The sequence below is a fragment of the Dermochelys coriacea genome, chromosome 1, assembly GCF_009764565.3.
Source record: "Dermochelys coriacea isolate rDerCor1 chromosome 1, rDerCor1.pri.v4, whole genome shotgun sequence".
NCBI lineage: Eukaryota > Metazoa > Chordata > Testudines > Dermochelyidae > Dermochelys > Dermochelys coriacea.
This window is the reverse complement of record NC_050068.2, coordinates 339,590,359-339,614,080: the sequence shown is the minus strand read 5'-3', so window position 1 is coordinate 339,614,080 and position 23,722 is coordinate 339,590,359. Positions and strand designations below refer to the sequence as shown.

The 23,722-nt window shown below is 40.6% G+C and overlaps 1 protein-coding gene across 2 annotated transcripts in view; it reads left to right on the top strand.

Moving 5' to 3' along the window:
• The window catches only part of CDC123 (cell division cycle 123), a 73,404-nt gene that overhangs the window by 7,860 nt on the left and 41,822 nt on the right, over positions 1-23,722 (top strand). For both annotated transcript variants that reach the window (XM_043498474.1, XM_038387992.2), the window contains exons 5-8: positions 6,989-7,084; positions 7,616-7,722; positions 20,643-20,691; positions 21,773-21,848. In XM_043498474.1, coding sequence (XP_043354409.1) covers positions 6,989-7,084; positions 7,616-7,722; positions 20,643-20,691; positions 21,773-21,848 — 328 coding nt within the window. The remainder of the gene's footprint in view (positions 1-6,988; positions 7,085-7,615; positions 7,723-20,642; positions 20,692-21,772; positions 21,849-23,722) is intronic.

Genomic DNA, 23,722 nt, shown 5'->3' with positions numbered 1-23,722 from the left:
CCCTCTCCCCCTGAACACCCTGTCCCCATGTGTCTGTGCCCCCACACAGCCATCCCCCTTCCTCCTGTAGCTCTGCTCCTCCTTTGCCCACGTGCCCCTGCACCCCCTGTCACTGTGTCCCCACTGAGCCATCCCTCATCCCTCTGTATCTCTGCACCCCCTACTCCCATGTGGCCCTGCACCTACCTTCCCCCTGTAACCCTGTGCCTCCACTCCCATTCAGCCCCTGCCCCAGTCTGTCCTCCCCCACTAGCCCTTATGAGCCCCTGTCTGACCCCCCCCAACAGCCCCACACTGTCTGTTTCCCCATATCTTCTGACCTGGCCCAATAGGCACTTTGAAGAAGACAGACTCTTTCTCTTCCCTATCGTAACTGGGGTTTGCCAGGAGCGGCTGCTGTATTCTAGTGCCATAGCGCCCTCTGATGGGCAAAAGGTAGAACTTCATCAACTTTTCAGCAGAAGCTTTTTTTATTTTCTGTTAAAAAACAAATGAATTAAAAATATGCATGGCACATGAAATATGTGTGCACACAGTGGCACAGAATTTCCCCCAGGAGTAATTGTACTAAGCACTGTACAAATACCTATCCTGGTCTCTACCCTCAATGGCTTATATGTTCACTTAGCGTTTACAGCCTTGCATTTTGAATCTGTAGAGACTTACACATGTGCTTAACTTTACGCTTGTGAGTAGTGTCTGATTTCAGTGGAGCTACTTACACACCTGTGTCCTTTTCAGATTGGTGCCTTAGATTGTAAATTGTTCAGATAAGGGAATTTGTGAGTTATTTGTTGCATTTTACCTTTGTAAAGTGTCATGTTTTGTTTACAGTAATGTGCAAATAATGTCTGGCTGTTGAATCAGATCTCATAATTACAATCAAAGAAAGTACATTCAAAAAGTGCTGTTTCCAACAGTTAGATGGGGGGTGTAAATTGGTGTAACTCCACTGACATCAGTGAAATTATGCCAGTTTACACCAGCTAAGCATCATGTCCAGGCTATGGATTGGAGTTTATCACCTTAGTTGCTCTATTTGGGTTACAGTTACAAGAGGCTCTATCAGAATAAGTTAAAGGATTAATATTTGTAGAAAAGCTTATATTATATAAAGGCCAAAAGCTATATGTGTTCAGATTTTTGACAAATGGCAAGCTTTCCTAGGCTGGAAATATGAGGAAGCATGAGGAGGTTTGGATGTTGCTTTTTCTGTTTCAGTATTGAGATGTTTTGATTGTATAACTATGATCCTTTCTGCTACTTAAAGTAAAACTGATTAATTTTTATACATTTATTAAGGATGCTCAAGATCTGAGTTGTATGAAAACTTAGTGAGTAAAATCCTGGCCCAGTTGAAGTCAATGGCAATTCTCCATTGAACTCAGAGGGACCAGGATTTTACCTCTGATGTGTATACTTTTGTTTTTCCTTTCTGCTCCTCATGATGTTTTAGGAGATTTATTTGTCTTGAATAAATCACTGATTTTTATATGCTCTTTTAACATACATCTTTCTGATGTAATTACTGGGGCTGTCGATTAATCGCAGTTAACTCACACGATTAACTCAGTTAAGTACGCTTAAAAAAATTAATCGCAATTAATCGCAGTTTTAATCGCACTGTTAAACAATAGAATACCAACTGAAATTTATTAAATATTTTGGATGTTTTTCTACATTTTCATATATATTGTATTCTGTGTTGTAATTGAAGTCAGTGTATATTTTTTTTATTACAAATATTTGCAATGTAAAAATGATAAATAAAAGAAATAATGAGGAATCCGGTGGCACTGTAAAGACTAACAGAATTATTTGGGCATAAGCTTTCGTGGATAAAAAAACCCACTTCTTCAGATGCATAGAGTGAAAATTACAGATACAAGCATTAATATACTGGCACATGAAAAGAAGGGGAGTTACCTTACAAGTGGAGAACCAGTGTGGACAAGGCCAATTCAGTCAGGGTGGATATGGTCCACTCCCAATAATTGATGAGGTGTCCATACCAAGAGAGGGAAAATTGCTTTTGTAGTGAGCTAGCCACTCCCAATCCCTATTCAAGCCCAAATTAATGGTGTTAAATTTGTAATGAATTCTAGCTCTGCAGTTTCTCTTTTTAAGTCTGTTTTTGAAGTTTTTTTGTTGTTGAAGAATGGCTACTTTTAAATCTGTTGAGTGTCCAGGGAGATTGAAGTGTTCTCCTACTGGCTTTTGTATGTTGCCATTCTTGATGTCTGATTTGTGTCCATTTATTCTTTATGTAGAGACTGTCTGGTTTGGCCAATGTACATGGCAGAGGGGAATTGCTGGCATATATCACATTAGCAGATGTGCAGGTGAATGAGCCCCTTATGGTGTGGCTGATGTGATTGGGTCCTCTGATCCGCTAGAGTAGATATGGGGACAGAGTAGGCTACGGGGTTTGTTACAGGGATTGGTTCCTGGGTTAGTGATTCTGTGGTGTCATGTGTAGTTGCTGGTAAGTATTTGCTTCAGGTTGGGGGCTGTCTATAAGTGAGGACTGGCCTCCCTCCCAAGATCTGTGAGAGTGAGGGATCTTTTCCAGGATAGGTTGTAGATCATTGATGTGCTGGAGAGATTTTAGCTGGGGGCTCTACATGATGGCCAGTGATGTTCAGTTATTTTTCCTTGTTGGGCCTGTCCTGTAGTAGGTGACTTCTGGGTCTTGCTCTGTCAATCTGTTTCATCGCTTCCCCAGGTGGGTATTGTAGTTTTAAAAATGCTTGATAAAGGTGTTGTAGGTGTTTGTCTCTATCTGAGGGATTGGAGCAAATGCAGTTGTATATTAGGAGTTGGCTGTAGACAATGAATTGTGTGATGATGTCCTGGATGGAAGCTGGAGGCATGTAGGTAAGTATAGCGGTCAGTAGGTTTCCGGTATAAGGTGGTGTTTATGTGACCATCGCTTATTAGCACCATAGCGTCCAGGAAGTAGATCTCTTGTGTAGACTGGACCAGGCTGAGGTTGATGTTGGGGTGGAAATTGTTGAAATCCAGGTGGAATTCTTCAAGGGCTTCCTTCCTGTGGGTCCATATGATGAAGATGTCATCAATGTAGTGCAAGTAGAGGAGGGGCACTAGGGGACGAGAGCTTGTTCAGCCAATCACTAAGACAAACTGTGATGGGATCCCCCCAGGGTGTAGTCTGGGTCTGTGGGACTGCTGTATGAACACAAAGAAGTGTCTTCTCAAATGTCAAAGTATTTTAAAAGAAAAACTACTAAGAAAATCCATCACACGTACACAGCCAACTATCTTTTTCAGATTCAGTGAAAATAACTTCTTTACTTGGCTCATAATCTACATTCTGAACCTTACTTTGTGCCCTGCAGCCATGGCTGTCATGGCCACTACGAACACTTAAGAAATGCATGACAGAGAAGTTAACTACATAGAAAAGCCAGCTGAATAAACCTCACAAAGAAATCCATTTGTGCAGGGATGGGGCGGGCAGGGCATGTATTGAAATGGAAAGGCTCTAGACGGACATCTCACAGTTACTTAATGACCGTAAAGATCAAATTGAATGCTGATAAAAGGGGCCAGATTGACAGCCCGATAGAATTCAGTCCTCTGTCCACAGGCCAGGCACTATACAGCACAGGCATACTGCTAACACAAGCTTCTGCAACACTGGCCTGCCATTCTACTTGGGGTGTTTTTACCTTTCTCAGCAGCATGTGGATGCGGGTCACCTGCCAGAATCATCTGGATATATCCCACTTAATTCCCTGCCATTTCAGGGGCCTCAGGCACTGGTGTGCCCCTGAAATGGCAGGGAATTAAGTGGGATATATCCAGATGATTCTGGCCTTTTCTCTGCCTGTGGCACATAATAGTTTAGTCCCCTGAGGGCTGTAATATTTGGTCTAATTTCAGTTGTTGGGTTTAATGTGCGGGTGGTGGTGGTGGCTTCTGATATACAGCAGATCAGACTAGATGATCCAGTGGTCTCTTCTGGCCTTAAATTCTGTGACTATATGACCAAGGCAGTGATGCTGTACTAATGGTTATAAAAGCAGCGTGAGTGCTCTGACATTGAGAAAACATAAGAAAAATGGGTGTAAAAGACTTCTTTTGGTGTCTGATTAGTTCCCAGCGTGAGTGGGTGGGATGAGGTTTTTGTGACATATCGGCATATTCTGATTTTCTACTATAATACTTGTTCTGCAAAAAGAGGTGGTCTTTGCAAAGTTGATTCTTTAGGAATCATGGACTGAAACCAGCTTCAATTTCTTTTAAAGATTCTGGATGATCTAATTTTGTCCTAGGTTGTGAGCTTTCTGGGGCAAGGACTTCTTTTGTATTGTTTTGGCATGGTGCCTAGTACAATGAAGCCCAACTCCCTGTTCGGGGTCCTTACGAGCTAACAATAGAAATAATAATTGGAGGTAGTCCACCTATACAGATAGCTACACCTATCATTAAGGATGCTTGACACTTTCCACTATAGTACCCTATTTTCAGCTGCTTAAAACTTTGAGAGCTTATTCTTAATCTTTCCCTGTTTGCTGTAGAGGATGTTGATCAGATGGTTCCGCAGTTTCTTTGAGAGTGTGTGGCACAAGCTGTCAGTATAGTCTGTGTGGTATGTAGATTGTAATGGATTTTTTACCTTCAGTCCTTTTGGTATGATGTCCATCTGTTTGCATTTGGAAAGAAAGATGATGTCTGTCTGTATCTATATGAGTTTTTTCATGAAGTTGATAGATTTCCACTCCATACGGTAAATTCAGTGCCTTGCATAATGACAGGTTTCAGAGTAGTAGCTGTTGCCACAAGTACTCCTTTTCTTTTTGCGAATACAGACTAACACAGCTACTACTCTGAAACCTTAGAACTTTCCCAAACTTTAACTGTTTGGGATGAAGTTTTCCATGGCAGATGTCTACCAGGTTGATTTTTTTTGTGGTGTTTGAGTGGAGAACTTCAAAAACTGCTCAATAATTTTTCACAACAAGCTTATGGACTAATTAGTTTTGCTCATGGTAAACAAAATGTGTACAATCATTTTTATTGCAAATTTTCAACATTACCATGCATTGGAGCTGGGAAATGAAATATGACAAATTTTGCCCTAGTTCCAGAATACGGCCTTTGCTGCCTCAATTTGGCTGCATTCTGAGTCTCCGAAAATCACAGTTCGCCCATACTCAGTTGAGACTCATTACATTTTGGCTGCTAAATGCTCAGAAGATGCCATCTACACTGAGCATGCCCCATCACTCCCAGCACCTTCATGCTGATCAGACTGCATGCACACAAAGTGACAGAGTATCAGTGTTGCCAGCTATCACTCAGTGAATGTCACCGTAGGGGACCTTGAAAAGTAATTAGATGGTGCGAAAAATTGCTTGTTCAGATTTTTTGGGGCAGGGTTGGGAGGGAGGAACTTCAAGTACGATTCCTCTTGAAAACTAAAAAGTGCAGTAAGTAAAAACTCAGAACTTATGAAACCAAGCACAACTTAAATCATTCCACTTAAGTGGGGATTTTTTTTTTAAGTGGTTTGGTGGGAAATCGTGTTGGGAGGCGCTAAAAAGGGATCTCTGAAATTATAAAATATTCTTGTGGATGTAAGGTTTTATTTGCAGTCTGGGTGCAAGGGGAGGAGAAAAATCTTAGTTTAGCTTTAACCTAGGTGTTATTTTTGAGATGCATTTTATATAAACACTGATGGAAATAGCATTTTCTAAACACAGCTTACTGTGACATCATTTATTTATTCTTCAGGATGAAAAATCTTTGGCAAATGTCCACAAGTCTTTGATATTCTTTTGAAGGGCAGAGATTTATTCCTTCCTCTGTGCTAGCCACCCACACTAGTAGTGCTTGTAGCATCGTGAGGGATTTTTTTTTTTCTACTTTTGGTGTTCTACTATACAGTAAATCATTTATTTTTAAACAAGCATCACATTCTTTTTCAAAGCCAAAGATTCCCAGTACAGTCTATTCTCTTGGTGCAAGTTAACAACACATGTATTACTCAAGACTGTCTTCAAGGCCCCAGCCCTACAAGTTCTTTTCCCATCCGGGGGAGCCACATTGCATGAAGCCCTATTAACTTCAGGTACAGAACAGCTTGGAGATTGGGATCTGGGATTGTGTACATAGATGTTTAAAGATTTGCTCTTCTCTACAGGGATGTCGTCATGTTAAGTGATTAATATTAAAGTGTGTACACACACACACACACACACACACACACACACACACACACACACACACACACACACACACACACACACACACACATATATTCCTAATAAATTAAGTTTTAGTTTAGTGAGGTGTTAAGATCTGATGCATATTCTTGTTGTTAACTGGCTTGTTTACTTTTGCACTTGTATCAACACTGAAATTAGACCAGTCAGTTTTGTTTATTGTTCCACTTTCTAGCTTTCATACCTTGGCATAATGCTACAATATTTGGGTTGCAAATTTTTTAGGGGGATGTCTAACACCCAACACCCCTCCTTCACCCCCCCCAAAAAGGCCATTTGTTTGAAATGCCTAAAATCAGCATGAAAAAAATTCTCATCTTCTCAAATGTTGTTTCCTTATCTGTAGTCTGGACTTCACCTACAGGTGTCTTTTTAAAAGTTGCTTATTTGTTTGACTTGCAGTGTGACCAGTTCTTATGATTTTATCATTAGTCTTGTGATACTTTTTTTTCTAAAGCCCAGGAATCTCATTTTTAATTTTAAAAAACAAGTAAGTTTCCAGCCCTCATTGTTGCAGAGAAAAGCTTGAAAACATGAACAGAAAAGGTTCAAGCACCAGAAAACAAAAAATTATTTAAAATCTCATGATTTTTGGAGCCTGCCTCATGTATTTTGAGTGGTAATACTGGATTTGCATGTGAATCTATCGCAACTGTAATTTACTTCTTAATTCTATTTCTAAAGCTAACCTTTTCCCTGATTAAATGAACGTGAATTACCTTCTGTTCTCCATTTAGGCACCAGAATTCCCTGAGTTTGCACTTAAAGTTCAAGAAGCTATCACTTCCCTGGGAGGCAGCATCTTCCCTAAGCTCAACTGGAGTGCTCCCAGGGTAAGAACACTGATTAAATCCTAAATGTTTTAACAGACTTTGTTGTAATCAATTCTTTGATGTATCTGGGACTTGGGAGGAGAGTAACAGCACTGATGGAGGCTGATGCAGTAGCAGAGTTCTCAGTGGAGTGCTGCCGCAGTACAATTTGGTGCAGTCGAGTTGCACATCCTTTCCTGAGTGATGTAGTACAGCACTGCATCACCCTGGTACTGTTTCATGACCTGGAATTTATATGGGAAGAGATACAGTCTGCATGTCCTTCTCAAACCTTCGGCTCTTCTCTTCATTTGATAGGCACTTATTAGTGGTTTGTAAAGAAAGTAAAATCAGTTTGCACTGATGACAGTAATGTCCATGCACAGAACAATAGCTTCATTGAGCCATGTGTTCATGATGAGAAGAGAAACTCCTGCCAAAATCAGTTGTCCATTTTTGTAGTCCCTCAAAATGGTGTGCAGTAGTTGTATATCAGCTATTGATAAGGCATGTAAAGGTACATTTCAAATGATATCATTACTTCTTGTTTAGGATGCCTACTGGATAGCAATGAATAGTTCTCTGAAATGTAAAACCCTCAGCGACATCTTCCTCCTCTTCAAAAGTTCAGACTTCATTACTCGTGACTTCACTCAGCCGTAAGTATAGTTCAGACAGACAGTTTTATTAATCTGATCAAGTCTAAAGTAATAGTTCCTATAAACCTCTGAAAAGTAACTGTAAAAGGCATTGTGGAGTTTGATTCATTGTCTCTGTGACTTCCATACAAAATTAAAAAAATTCTTTTTTGTTTTCTAAGTGCCAGCTCTGCACAAATTCGGATTCTAAGATGAGAGTGAAACCAAATTTTGTTTCTAGTGATGATGCATGAGAAAAAAGATTCTGTATGCCAAATTATCCCCTCAGCAATACCTGGGCAACCCACCTCACTGCTATACAGGGGTAATGGAATTGTTTACTAAGTTCCAATCAGATAAGAAGAAAATGGACTCTGTCTTACTCTCATTCTTAGCTGTGCTTATTCTGCAGTGTTAATGGGTAAAATTCAGTAAAATATTATTTATTTATTAAAGTAATGGGTTCTGACCCTGTCTACAAACTGAGAATGCCTTTGTGGACTAAATGCACTATTATCAGAGTTGAATCACATTTTAATCAAGATTTTTCTCTCTCAGTTCTTTGTTGCTAGGGGTTTTTATTATTGCGTGTCTTCACTGTGGTCCAGCATCACTTTCAGTCATTTCATTTACAGCTTCTAATACTTTTGGGTTCAGTATTGCTGGCTGGGAGGAAACTGAGATCTCTGCTGCTGTGTCACCTCTCCTTTTTTTCTGGAGCTCCTTGATTCCAGTTCCTTTTGTTGCATTTGGACAAATACTATTGCTCGGAACTGTGTCTTTCTATGGTCAGAGATAAAATTATAAGAGTACAATGGGATTAGGCAGGGTTTGTTTGTTTTTTTCTTTTTTCAATCTTCTGATTAGGAGGGTACAGTCAGTTGGGTAAGACCATTTAGCATCTGTGACTCCAGACCTCTGGAACATGTGACTCATCCTGAATTTATTTCTTTGCAATGAAAGTGTTATGTTTAATGAAGAGACCAATTTTTTAACTTGAAGCTTAATTAGTGTTTAACTCCAGTTGCTGGTACCCTGCTAAGAACCATCTTGGAAATTCTATTTAATTGTCTAGCTTAAAAAGTACTTCTTTGAAAATCAAGATCAGGAGGGGGAGGGGGAGAAATGCCTTCCATGACTAAACTAAAACCCCAGTTTAATAATCCAGTTTTGTATATTTGGGATGAAGCTTTATCCAATAGTTGTTGGCTGCTTATTTATTGTGTGGTAGTGCCTAGGAACTTCAGTCAAGAGCAAGGGACCTATTTATGCTAGGTGCTGTCAACTCAGACAACAAAGAAGACAGTCCCTGCCACAGAGCACTTACAATGTAATGAGGCCTTTTCTTGTTTAAAACGTGAAACTTAATTGCGCTGTTGCTGTGCAACTGCTTTCTTTTCTGGTCCTGCAACTTTGGCAACAGACTTTGCCATCTGTCAAGGTGCAAAAAATTCTCACCCTGGTCCCCAAATTTCTCTGTGGAGCTTAGCAATGGTTTCAGTCCAGTAGTGAAGTCAAAGCAGCTCTGCAAGTTATAATGTCCATGTGCATTGCCCTATCCTGGAAAACGTAGGGCCAGACTTTTCCACGGGTGGGGTGTTAAGTTTTGTGTAATATCGGCCGTCATTGCAAACACCCAACTCGCATTGTGTATGCAAAACAGGGAATTGTATTTTTATATTATGGCAATGCCCCTAACTTGCTAGGTAGTGTTCAAACACTGAAAGTCATAGATTCGAAGTTTCTTAAGACCAGAAGGCACCGTTGTGATCATCTAGTCTGACCTCCAGCATAACACATCTCTCAGTTAAAATCCTGGTTCAAGTCCAATAGCTGTGGTTGAATTAGAGCCTATTTTCTAGAAGGAAAAAAAAATCCAATCTTCATTTCGATTTTTATGTGATGGAGAATCCACCGGATCCCTTGGTAAGTTGTTCTAATGGTTAATTACCCTCACTGTTAAGAATATGCTCCTTATTTCTAACCTGAATCTGTCTAGCTTCAACTTTCAGCCAAGAACATGGGACATAATCCTTGCTCAGAAGCACTTATACTCTTAAAAGCTAAAGAGATAAAGGGTGGAGGAAAAGGTGATAGCGCATATGCAAACTGATCAGGGAGGTGATAACTAAATTTTAGTGTCTTTGTTTTGATGGGAGGATCACTCAGTAGAATTGAGGTGGGAGATGGGATAGGATTTTGAGAGTAAGAGAGGAAATGGCAGAGGGAGAGGAGAACTATATGGAAATGAGTTGGACTAGGGGAATGAGCTGGGGCAGGTGAGAAGTTGCAGTAGACAGTACCAGCAGCCAGTAACAATAGAGCAAATGAGGAAAAGCCTATCCAGAGCCCAAGTTTTCAGAGTCAAGTGAAGATTTCTGGAGGCTGTGACAACTCTTTGACAGCTGCTCTGGCTCCTGCTGTTCAATGGGGATGGGAGGCTGCATAGCCACAAGCCTCAGGCAGGTTCCTCTCCATCCATAAAGAGTTGGAAGACCCCGACTTAACCCATGTGGTGCCTTCTGTTGTAGCTGGCACTGGCTGCTTTGGGGAGTGAGACATAGGTCTGGAAGCTTCCACAGTTTTCCCAACAAAATCCTCCTAGTGACTGTTCCCCAGAGATGAGGGAAGGAGGCTGCTAAGCACATGCATTGTTGCCCATCAGGTATGCAGATCTTGCAGGTGCAATTTATGTGTTGTCCTTGGAAATTTTGGCCATTTAAAATTTGCGGCTACTTGTTTATTTATAAGTCTTGGGGAAATGTACCCAGTAATTACTAGCAGGAGGACTAAATCTACTAGCCAGAGATAGGAAATGCAAGGGTGGGAGTAGCTCCACTAGCAAAGTCTACGGCTTGTGCCTTCATGAGAAGCCCAGCTGCTAGGGAGAAGTAAGACGCTGGGTTTTCTGCCAGGATGTTGTCCTTAAAGTCCCCAGGCAGAGTCAATCTTGAGTATGAGCATCCAGCTAGTATGTATTTTGTCTTTTTTATAAATATGAAGCTTCACACCTCTGTAACTGTTGGAAAAAGTCATCTCGCTCACACAGAGCCTACTGGCTGAGTTTCTGCTGTTCTACCTTTAGTGTCCTGCAGTGTGGGAGTGGAAATGAGGAAATAAGTCTCTGCTTCTCTACTCGCGACCTAGCCTCTATTTCCAAGGTCTTCCTAGGGGTCACATTGGGAAAACATAAATTGTAGTGTGGTTTCTAAAGCGCACCAGTGAAACTGATGAGATCCTTGTCAATTTGATATTGCTGCTGTTTGCCAAAATGTTAATTAGCTGCAGAGACACGAGCTGTCTGTCATCTCAGGAAGACAACACTGCATTGTGTGTGTAATACTAGATTGTAAACTGCTCATGCAGGCCACGTTCTTTATTCTGTAAACCACCCAGTTGTACTGTGTGTGGAAATAAATACTATATATGTCTTGCCTTTATGTATTGCTGCAGGACCACAAATGCATTGTTGTCTAATTTGTATTAAAATAGCACCCCGAAGTTCCAATCAAGGGTTGGGACCTAGCTTGCCATACAAACACATACGAATAAATAATCCTTAAACTAGTGGTCTTGGGCTATGATGGTGCTGTGGTGCACCTCTGATCAGCATTAATGCATCGTCACACCTTTGAATTTGACTAGTCTTAGTGCCTTATCTCATTATAAAAGGATTTGTGGCCTCCTTTTGCTGAAGTGTGCCATAAATTACTTGAAACACTTTCAAATTAAATTACAAAAAGTTTTTTTGCCAACCCTGAGTGGACTTGGGTGAGACATATTTTAGTCATGGAGCATCAGAGCACTCAAACGAAAAATTCTATGGATCTGGCAGTAAGGTTGAAAAGTTCATAGAGGGGATAGAAATACATTTAAACAACTGGATCCTATTAGAGAAGAAATTGAACAATAATGCAATTCAGTGAAAACCTGCACTATTCTTATTTTACAGCAAACCAGATGCTTCATATAGTGTAGTTTTTCTAGTTTTTTCCTGTGATTTGATTTTTCTCACTCCTGTGTTAGACAGTTCCATATTTCTTTACTAGTAATGCTTCTCTGTCTGTTTAATTTTAGCCTTGTTCTATTGTATTTTAAAATGGTGCCATGCCTTGGTGGGTGAGAGGACAGTATATCAGTACAATTTACTAAAGAGGGTTTAATAATCCAACGGAGGGTTTGCTTCTATCACCACTATGCAAATGCACACGTTGAAATTTTAGTGCCAATCCCAGTGAGCAGTGGCGTATTAATGCCTAGGCCGACCAATTTGCAGGGGCGGCAAATTTGTAAGAGCATCCAGGGGCACCAACTTCTCCCAGCACCGGTGGGTGCTCGCGCCCCCCCGGCCCTGCCCCAACTCCACCCTGGCCCTGCCCCCATTCCAACCCCTTCCCCAAAGTCCCCGCCCCAACTCCACCCCCTCCCTGCCGTTATTGGTTCCCTTCCCCAAATCCCGGCCCCGCCTCCTCCCCTGAGTGTGCCACGTTCCCCCCTCTCTCCCAGCCACATGAAGCTGTTCCGCGCACAAGCGCTTGCAGGGAGCGGGGAGAAGCAGGACCCAGCGGCATGCTCAGGGGAGGAATCGGAGCAGAGGTGAGCTGGGGCAGAGGGGCGTGGGGAGGTGCCCGGGGGCAGCAATTATTTCAGGGCCTAGGGGCGGCAAAATCATTAATCTGCCACTGCCAGTGAGGCTGATGGAAAATGCTCTGGCCAAAGTAAAGAGAAGACACTTGTGAGTCCAGGGGCTTCTTCATCGTCATTCATTAACAGGGGATATATTTTGGCTTTGCTTTTTCCCTTAGCTCAAGGATAGACTGTTCTTAGTAAGGACTTCATTTTAGACTCTCAGTCCAATTTGGATTTGATGGTCTCAGCCTTCCTGTATGATGACCCCAAGGCCTGGATGCTAGTTAATGGGATTGTCCCCTATTTTCTCATTGTACAAAGATGCCCAGCAAGAGAGCTTGGGCTTCTGGGCAAATTGCGGTATAGGTAATTACAATCTAATCTAAAGACTGGCATGTTTTCAGTTGGAGAAAAGTTACACTTCACTTTCCCTCCTAAAAGTTGTTTTATAATTTTAGTGTAAAATACTGTGGTGGTTTTTGCAAGAACAGGCTTTAGTTTGGTAATAGGGTGAATTATTCGATAGAGATGTAGATAATACAGGCAAATTTAGCCTTGGCAATTTCTGTTGATTTTGAGTGAGAGTTGTACCTTTTTAAGGTGGGATTAATTTTGCTCCTAATCTGTGAACCACTTTGGTCTCCTCTTAGATGAACTGTTTCAAATAAAAGGTATTTGAATAGAACATCCTGCTTTTAATCCAGTCCGTTTATAGCATTCCTGAACTGCTAAATTATTCATATGAACATAGGCAGTCAAACAGGTTAAATGATTAGACTTGCTGAATCACAAGGTTGTCTCTATTAATTATGCTATTGATTAAATGCCAGCGCCATAGATCTTGGCAAGCAGAAATTAGAAATGCAACTAGCATATGGAAGTAAAATGCTGAACTGGTAAAAACTGGAGACGTGTGCCCTCTCGCTTGGATGGGCTTGTAAAAAAGAGAGAGAAATAGATTTGATTGTATTTAGTGGGATGAAAAAGCTTTTCCTCAGACATAAAATAAGAGCCAAAAAACTTTTTAATATACGTTTCTTTGTATTTTGTTACCTTTGTGTTCCTGAACTGTCCAACAAGTAAAAGAAGCTCTGTTGTTTGGGAGGTAGTGTGGCACTGAACAGGCTATTGGTAGACCTGGTTTCTTATCCCAGCTCTGCCCATGACCTGCTTTGTGACTAAGGGAAAATCACCTCATTTCTCTGAGCCTCTTTCCCCTCCCACCCTCTGCATGTCTTGTTTATTTATACCAAGCTAATTAGGTTAAGGTGGGATTGTGTTTGTGCAGTCTAGCACAATGGGGTTCCAATTTAAGTGCTACTATAGTATAGATCATAAATAATATACTATCTGATTAGTCAGAGCATCTTGAATATGACTGGCTACATTTCCAATGTTGAAATGTTTGGCTTCTGACATGAATCTGGCACTTCTATCTATCTATTCTATCACTTCTATCACTTTAAAATTCCATGAACTTCCCTCATGGAACAGAAATAGACTAACCAGGACTTGAACACAGCACACTAATTTCAGTGCAGTCAGTGTTGTTTATCTTTCATGTAAGCGTTGTATTTTACTTAACTAATTTAACAGAAAACAGATTATTTAGGGATTAGTGTGTGGTGTGAGCCTTAAGACAGTTTTTTTAAAATAATCTAATGTAGTTCATAGGCAGTAAAACTTCCCTGTTTTAACTGGATTCTGTATCAAGCTGAAAACCTTGTCCCTCCTGTAAACAAAACTTTCTTGTTTTGTTTTTATCTGCCTTTCAATAAATGATTTTAGTATATAGTGGGATTCCCTCTGAGACCTTTTCCACTTGGCTTATCCAGAACACCTTGTCCAGTTCTGAAAGAACACTTCATCCAGTTCTCTGGGATCCAAAAATCTCAGTTAAACTTCAGATTTCATCACTCAGATTCCTTTATTTGGCTTACAGCAAACTATGCTGTGTTGATCAGACTCAAGCGTAGGAGTGGGTATAGAGTATACCACACATACAAAGTTATACAGAAAACCTCTTCCTTTATATACATTTACACATTGCATTGCATTTACTATACATTGCATCATACATTTTGGATTGGCTACCATGTAGGAACCAATCCTTGTGCAGGATGCTGTGTCCATGTGTTGTCCACACTTGACCTACTCCTTACCTCATCTCTCCATTCCTAATTTATCTTGTCCATTGTTAGTAAATGGTTCCATGGGTGTTCCCCCTCTTATCTTAGCTAGCTCACATTCTTTTTTCCGCCTACTGATCTATTTACTTACCTTATTTAGCACAAAAGTTCTGTTTTCATCCTAATGATATTTTTACCTCTCTAATTCTGTCTTCCAACAAATGAGGCCTCCCTTCATGTGTTAATTACTCATGTCAGACCTCTAGTAGGCATCCTTCAGTCTTGATAAATCATGGATATGTGCCCCTGAGAGAGAATTTATTCAATAATTTTATGGCAGCCGTGGCTGAAGAGACCCACTCAAGAGACAATCTGTTGCATCTGTCACATTTAAAGGTGGTGTTTCAGCCCATTTGGGCTCTGTCTTCTGCAAGGTCTCTTCTCCTCTGCTAAGCCAGACTGCTTTCTCTCGTAACTCTTGTCCACCCTGCCTTCCTCCTGTCAGTGGTTCTGGTGTGCGACCTCACCAAGAGTGCTTCCATCGACTTAAGGGGGGGAAGTGTGGAGGGCTGAGCACCAGGGCTCTCAGCTCCACACGCAGTTCCCCACCAGGAATGGGGCAGCCATACTGGGCTTCTCAGCTCCCTACCTTATGTCAGCCTAACGCTGTAGTGTAGATCAAGCCTCAGATTGCATATGATACACTTGAGTTAGGTTAACCTACCACCTGTATTAGAAGACCTTTGTTAAGCTCTTGTTTCCAAAGGCTGTGGTCCTGAGTGTGATCTTCCCAGTTATCTGCATCCATGTCCATTTCATTGAGGTCTCACTTGCACGCATCCTTGAAATGCAATTTTGGGTGTCCTTTGGGTCTTTTTCCAGATGTCCAGTTTGCCATAGAGGCTGTCCTTTGGGATGTTCCCATCATCCATTCGGTGCACATGCCCTAGCCAGCGGAGGCATCTCTGTTTGAGGAGTGTTTGCACGCTGAATATACTGGCCCACTTGAACACCTCAGTGTTGGTGATTCTGTCCCCTGCAGGAGATTCCAAAGATTCGATGAAGACAATGCATATGAAAGCTGTTAAGAATCTTTCCTGATGAGAGTGTAAGAGTCCATGCCTCATTCCTGTACAAAAATGTGCTGATAACCCAGCAGCCTCTTGCTGCACATACCTCTAATACAGGTGGTAGGTTAACCTAATTCAAGTGTACCATATGCAATTTGTGGCTTGGTCTATGCTACAGTGTTAGGTTGACGTAAGGCAGGGAGCCGAGAAGCCCAGTGTGGCTGCCCTGTTCCTGGTGTGGAGCTGAGAGCCCTGGCTCTCAGCCCCCGACATTTCCCCTGTTAAATCGATGGAAGCACTCTTGGTGAGGACCGCATCACCAGCAGAAGAAGGGCAATGTGGACATGAACCACTGCAGTAATTACTGAAGTGGTTGTAAGTCAACCTTACATAGGTTGTCTGATGATTATAGTGTAGACATTCCCTGAGACATTTGGAGATATCTTTCAGATAGGTTTTCCATCATTTCTGTGCACTTAAAAGAATGTTTGATACAAGGCCCTTTTTGAGTGGCATTTGAACCACCTCCTCCAACTTGCCTCAAGTTCTTAAAGTAAAAATCTCTAACAATTAAATCCAAGGGTAGAGAAAAAGGGCCTGATAGAAAAGCCTGTTCAAGTCAGCGGGAAGACTTGTGTTCAGGCTTTGGATCAGACTGTAAGGCTGTAGTATTCTTCAGGTACAAAATAACTGTTACAATTTTCATTTTCAACTTTGATGGTTTGTTTTATTATCAACAAGAGTAATTACAGTGATTTGCAAATCAATTCATGGCCCCTTTAGTTGATGTATACTGCAGGCATTGTAAATCCTGGTAAATCACTTCACTCCTTTTTATGGGCAAAGGATGAGTGGAATTAAACAGCATATATCTGCTCAATTCAGTGATGTCTTTTAGCAAGTATGTGCCAGTGGGGATTCGTATACTTTTGAAATATACAAAAGGAGATCTTTCTCCTGTTTACCTGTAAATAAGATTTCAATAAATAAAATGGAGACCAACGATATTTCACACATGCTCTGTAAGCTGTGGGGTTTAGGTCTTTCAGCCTCTGCTAGTGTCTGAAACATAAGTTCTGATACTGTTTCAGAAATAAGATCCCTAACATCTCTTAATTGTGCATGTATGCAAATTATTTGCTGCTGTTCCCAGTACTTTTAAACTTTACCAGTGTTTAGGTTAAAGGAACTCTGCTCAGCCTCTTGCTTCCAGTGTTCAAGGAAAGCCTCATCTGTCACAGATGAGTAACTGGATGGCTTTGGCTGTGCCTGTTAACACTCAGTACCACAATAAGTTTGGTATAAAATAGGCAGTGCTAACACTTAATAGAATGAATATATTCAAGATGGTCTTCAGGGCTAGCGGTGCATTATCTTGTGGGAAACATCCACATCAATTTCCAGCAGGAGAGAGAAGGATTCATAGATTATTTCTTTTAAAACATTTTTCCACTTTAGCTTTGACTGGACTCAGTTGTGTTTCATTATGAACATAAGAATGGCCATACTGGGTCAGACCAATGGTCCATGTAGCCCAGTATTCTGTCTTCCATCAGTGGCGAACGCCAGATGCTTCAGAGGAAATGAACAGAACAGGGAAATTATCAATGATCCAGCCTTCTGGCAGTTAGAGGCTTAATACAGTGGCTCTCAACCTTTCCAGACTATTGTACCCCTTTTAGGGGTCTGATTTGTCTTGCATACCCCAAGTTTCACCTCTCTTAAAAACTACTTGCTTACAAAATCAGACAAAAATACAGAAGTGTCGCAGCACACTATTACTGAAAAATTGCTTAGGTTCTCACTTTTACCATATAATTATAAAATAAATCATTTAGAATATAAATATTGTACTTACGTTTCAGTTTATAGTATATAGAGCAGTATAAACAAGTCATTGTCTGTATGAAATGTTAGTTTGTACTGACTTTGTTAGTGCTTTTTATGTAGCCTGGTGAAATACTAGGCAAATCTTTAGATGAATTGATTTATCCCTGGAAGATGTCTGCATTCCCCTAGGGGTACCTGTATGCTGGTTAAGAACCACTGGCTCAGTACACCCAGAGCATGAGGTTGCATCACTGACCATCTTGGCTAATTGCCTTTGATGGACCTATCCTCCATTGACTTAGCTAATTATTTTTTGAACCCAATTATAGTTTTGGCCTTCACAGTATGCCCTGGCAACAAGTTCCACGGGTTGATTGTGTATTGTGTGAAGTAGAACTTCCTTTCGTTTGCTTTAAATCTGCGGCCTATTAATTTAATCAGGTGACCCCTGTTTCGAGTGTTATGGGAAGGGGTAAACAACACTTCGTTATTCACTTTTCTCCACACCTTTCATGATTTTATAGACCTCTACCCTATCCCCCCTTACCTTACTTGTCTCTTTTCCAAGCTGAACAGCACAAATTTTCTTACTCTCTCTTCATATAGAACCTGTTCCATCCTGCTATTCATTTTCGTTGCGCTTCTCTGTACCTCTTCAAGGTGTGGCTCAGCGGACACTCCTGATCATTTTGACACTATGTCCTAGTTGCATTCTGTTGTCTACCAGGCATTTTGATGAACTTGGTACATGTATTCAAGGCAGCCTACAGGTGCTGAAGGTAGGATGCAAGGTTTTTAGTTCCTCCCTTAAAGGGAGAGGAGCAGTAACATCTCTTAGTCTCTGCCAAAGGCATCAAAGGGGCACTTAAACTTTATCCATTTTAGGACTATACTTGCCAGGTCCCCAAGGACTGCACCAAACTGGCATAGAAAGGAGCAGCTTGCAGATACCCTCATGTCAAATATTCAGATATGCAGTGGAAGGGAGTACTGATCATAGCATGCAAGATGAGGGAAGTCAGTATCTCATGTGTTGTAGTACATATTAAAGCATATACTCACTGGGTTTTCTCCATGGTAGCAGCTCACATCAGGCATTATGGGGTACTTGTATTCTCATATCTCGACGACTGGCTCATGGTGGCATGCTCCAGATGAAAAGCTCAGGTCTCAACCTCTATGTTGCTGGGCCACCTTTTTTCTATAAGGGTCAGTATCAATACCAAAAAGTCAACTTTAAATCTTACACAATGCCTAGACTTCATAGGGGCCATCATCAACTCAATCATGGCTCAAGCCTACTTACCACAAGACAGGTTCCAGACTCTGCAAGAGCTCATAATTCATGCAGTCAACAATCCTTCAATCCTGGCCAGGACTTGCCTCTCCCTCCTGGATCACATGGCCTCATGGACGTACATCACTGCCCTCGCTCTTCTTCCTCTTCGCTGCTTCCAGAGGAGGTTCCAGAAAGTTTACTCGCCTACTTATCACACCATGGGCGTCAGGCTCACAGTTCCCCCCAAGGTAATCTTATTCCTTCACTGGTGGAGAGAACCTCGTCAGATCTGTGTAGGGGCTCCACTTCCTGCCCTCCTTCCCCACTGCAGTAGATCTGTTGATTTGCGGTGGAGAAGGAACTGCAGACGTGATTGGTCTGCCTCACCCTTTGTCACCACAGATGAAACCATGAGACGAGTCAGGGTGCATGCGCGAACCAACAGACACTACTTTTAAATTCTCCCACTCTAGACACATGGTACACATGTGTAAACCCTCAGTGGAAAACAGATAGGGGCCACACATCTTGAAGAACCTCCAGTTACAGGTAAGTAACCTCATACTTTTTTATTCTGTACTGAATTTGGATAAATCTTGTCACTTTTGGGAGGGCATTCAGTTGTGACCCTTTTAACCAGCTCTTCCTCACAGTTGAGCTGTTCAGCAAATGGTAGGCATTTGACTAACAGCTCAAGTACAAATGAGATTGGGAGCTCTACTTTTAGAAAGAGGATATACTTTTGTTATTCCTTTGAAAGTTACAGGATTTATTGTAGTGTTCATAATTACTCTGGTGAAAATATAGAGAATACATAATAGTTGGCATTGGGATAACTGCTTCTATTCTTACTGGCTACTGAATGAAGGAGTAAGAGACTGTAACTCACAAGAGAAATAGCTTTGGTGTCTGCCCACAGATATCTAATGTGTGTGAATAACATGGGAGAAGGGATATTTTGGGTTTTGTTTGTTTCTGTCTCTTAAGATCTGTTCTTCTAAATGCATTATTTATTATTGTTGACTCAGAAGGATGCCATGCTCTGGTATAGGCATGGCAAGTTAAACTATTTTGCTTCCCTCATTGGTGGAAAGGAAAAGTAGACCCACTGTTGCTGTAAGAGTCATAGTGATATTGCTTGGTTCATTGCTTTAGGAAGTTACCAGAGAAAGGTACTTGGAGACATTTGCTCCAAGCAATGTAATGAAACTAGAACATCAAAGTGTGTGCTATTTCTGTGTCAGTGCGATTATGCCAGGATAACAATTTAAGAGGAAGGCAAAGTGTAGATATCTCAAGCAAATAATATCTTGGCAATGAAGAAGTACTTTGAAGGGACACCATCAATATAACAGTCATACATGATAAACAAATGCTTTTCTCTGCTACTAATAAATTCTTAAATCATGAAGAGTACTTTTCACTTTTTTTGTACTGTTTATCTTTTTTGCATTTCTCTCAGCATGTTCAATGAAAATCCAAGAAAGTCAGTTTCACTTTGAGATTCTTAGTGCTACCGTGTTGATGATCCAACCATTTCTCAGGAAATATCCATTGTTAAGAAGCAATAGTTTGGACGAGAATGTTGTGGGTAATTGTAGAAACCTTTCTATTGGTTGAAGGTTGCTCTGATACAGTTTAACTTTGACTCAAATCTAACTTGATAGTGTCTCCTTTTTAAAATAATTTTCTCCCTTTCCTCTAACCTGTCTTAAGTTAATTTCTCTAAGAAGTTCATGCCCAAGAAAGGCTTTTCCTTAATATACAGTAAAAGAAATGGGTGATAGGTGATCTCTGTTGGTATTTGAGTAACTGTCCAGCTGTGCCAAGTAAGAGGCATTTGCCAGTGGCATTTTAACCGTACTTGGTTTTTACTTAGAGTTAAAATCTCTTAGAAATGCTTAAGAATGCCTTCATGATGCATGGTTCCAGTTTGTCTTGCTTGCTCTGAGTAAAAACAGTTTTATGTACAATAGATCTTGACAACGTAATTTATTTTTCCAGATTTATTCACTGTACTGATGATACCCCTGATCCTTGCATGGAATATGAGGTAAGACTCCTCTCCTGGCTCTAGATGATTTAAATATCTTATCCTTGAGAAGACTGATACTTATGCTTGAGGTGACACCAATAAAACACTTTAGCGCTTGTAAATAAATAAATAAATAAAAATGCCAGACTAATAGTTATGGAGACTGACAAGTATCTCTCTGCTTATCCACACACCAGATACATTGCAAGCAGTAGCCCTGCAAGCTTCTCCATAATACTCTCCCAAAGCGTGTCCACTTTGACCCGTGAGGGGAAACTTGAATGGCTGAAAGAGTTGTTCATTCTCTAAATGGCCTGTTTTAGTCCTTAGCCTTACTGCTGAGACTGCCAACGGGGAGGCCAATTGAGGTGGCTTGCCTCTGTCCTGTTCTTAATGGACAGCGTAACCAACTCCTTTTGCCTAGTCTAGAGAGTAATCAGAATGACTTGGTTAATGCTGAATGTACTGGATTTGAACCACTGACCTAGGCATAGTGCATTAGTTATCCCTTTAAGTATTAAGTTTAAGCATCTTCGGAGTCCATTGTATTGAATGAGAAGCTAGGTAAGTAAATCTTGCATTTAACTAGTGACTGTTCGGATCTTATGCAATCATTAACAGTGGCTTATTTTTGAACAATAGCAGAGTCTTTAAAATTGCTATTGATGTATTCTTTTGAATCGCATGGCAACGCCTGTATTCTTAAAACAGTGTTCAAGTAAATATTTGAAATGCCGTGCTTGTCTTTAAATGTTTATTGCTTTTCATATTTGAGTTCTGTGCCATACTAGTGGAGTATAGGGAGAGAGATCCAATGGGCAAAATCATGGTGTATTAGAGATGCAATTTTGTTTTTACACATATTTTTCACAGATAAAGAAATAAGTGACAGATAAGATTTCAAAGAAATTTGGCTTATTTGCCAAGATAATTACACACATTACAATTGTGAGGGGTTTTTCCTTTTGTTAAGAGTATCCTGTGATATTTTTCTTAACAGCAGGTACTATCTTAGGACCAAAATGTGTGTGTGTTGACAAAAAAAAAATTCAGTTAGTTAAGCCATGTTTTGACATGTTATATATTTTTTTTCCTATAGCTTGTGCTTCGAAAATGGTGTGAATTAATTCCTGGGGCAGAATTCAGATGCTTTGTGAAGGAAAACAAACTTATAGGTAAGGATCTTCTTAAAGACTCTGTAGTATTCACTGGGGTATCTCAGGTTTGCTCCTATTCCTTTAAAAACAGTAGAACATGGAAACCTTTCTTCCCCTATCACAACACTATCTTCCAAGGATTCTTATTCTTTCTTGCTTCCGTCTATATTTGTTTTAACTTTGGATTTACAATTTTTTTTTCTGTCATATTAAACATAACGAGTTAAATTCCGTTCTGCATTAAATCCAACAGCTTGACAACATATTTATGCCCAGCAGGGTGGTGGATATATCCTTGAAATCTGTGGATGGGCTGTGCAGAAACCCACCACAAAAAATTAGGTTTTTTGGAGTGGTCATTAAGGGTATGACTCACATGTTCAGGGCTCTAATCTGGCCATGATCCTGTAGTTAAAAGCTATTGTGTGAGGTTCAACTGGTCACACAGTGCTGCTTTATCAGTGCTTATGTTTTCGGGACCAGAATACATGCATCTAGAATTTGACCTAACCTACTTGGAGACCTGGCAAGGGGTCAGAATCTAGGGGGAACAAGGAGAGACAAGAAGGAATATAGATGGGAAATCTAATGAACATCTTATAAGTTTATATACCAATGCAAGATGTATGGGGAATAAACAGGAAGAACTAGAAATACTAGTGAATAACCACAATTATGACATGATTAGCATCACAGAGACTCGGTGTGATAATTCACAGGACTAGAATATCGGTATAGAAGGATACAGCTTGTTCAGGAAGGACAGGCGGAGAAAAAAGGGAGGAGGTGTGTTGCCTTGTTTGTCAAAGATGTATACACTTGCACAGATCTTAAGATAGAAGTGAGAGGCAGACCTGTTGAAAATCTCTGGGTAAGGATAAAAGGGGTAAAAAAACCAAGGGTGGTGTTTATAGTAGGGCCACCTAAGCTGGAAAAAGAGGTGGATGATGCTGCTTTTTTTTTTTTTTTAAGAACTAACAAAATCATCCAAAGCACAGAGCTCGGAGGTGGTGGTGGACTCTATTACCTAGACTTCTGTTGGGAAAATAATACAGCAAGGCACAGATTATCCAACAAGTTCTTTGACTGCATAGAAGACAACTTTTGATTACGGAAGGTTGAGAAAGCAAGTAGGGGAGAGGCTGTCCTAGATTTGATTCTGACAAACAGGGAGGAACTGGTTGAGAATTAGAAGGTGGAAGACAGCTTGGGTGAACGTGATCCTGAAATGGTAGAGTTCATGGTTCTAAGGGATGATAGGAGGGAAAACAGCAGAATAAAGAAAATGGAGTTCAAGAAGGCAGACTTTAGCAAACTCAGAGAATTGGTAGGTAAGATCCCATAGGAAGTAAGTCTAAGGGAAAAAAATTCAGGAGAGTTGGCAGTTTTTTAAAGAGACGTTAGCAAGGTCACAAGAGCAAACTATCTCAATGCGTAGGAAAGACAGAAGCTATGACAAGAGACCACTCTGGCTTAACCAGAAGATCTTCAATGACCTGAAACTCAAGAGTGTCATACAAAAAATGGAAGCTAGACCTAGGTCAAATTAGGAAGGATGAAATATATATTAAATAAAATAAAATTTAAAAAAAAGCATGTAGGGACAAAATTAGAAAGACCAAGGGAAAACTAGATTAAAGTAGCTAGGAACACAAAGGGTAACAAAAAAAAAAAATTTTACAAATACATGAGGAATGCCAAGGACAGGGTAGGCCCACTACTCAATGAGGAGGGAAAGACAGTAACAGGAAACGTAGCAATGGCTGAAGTGTTAAATGTCTTTTTTGTTTCAGGGATCTATTTTGAGTCTGGTTCTATTCAATATCTTATTAGAATTAAAAATGATCTTGACAAACTGGAGAAATGGTCCGAAATAAGTAGGATGAAATTCG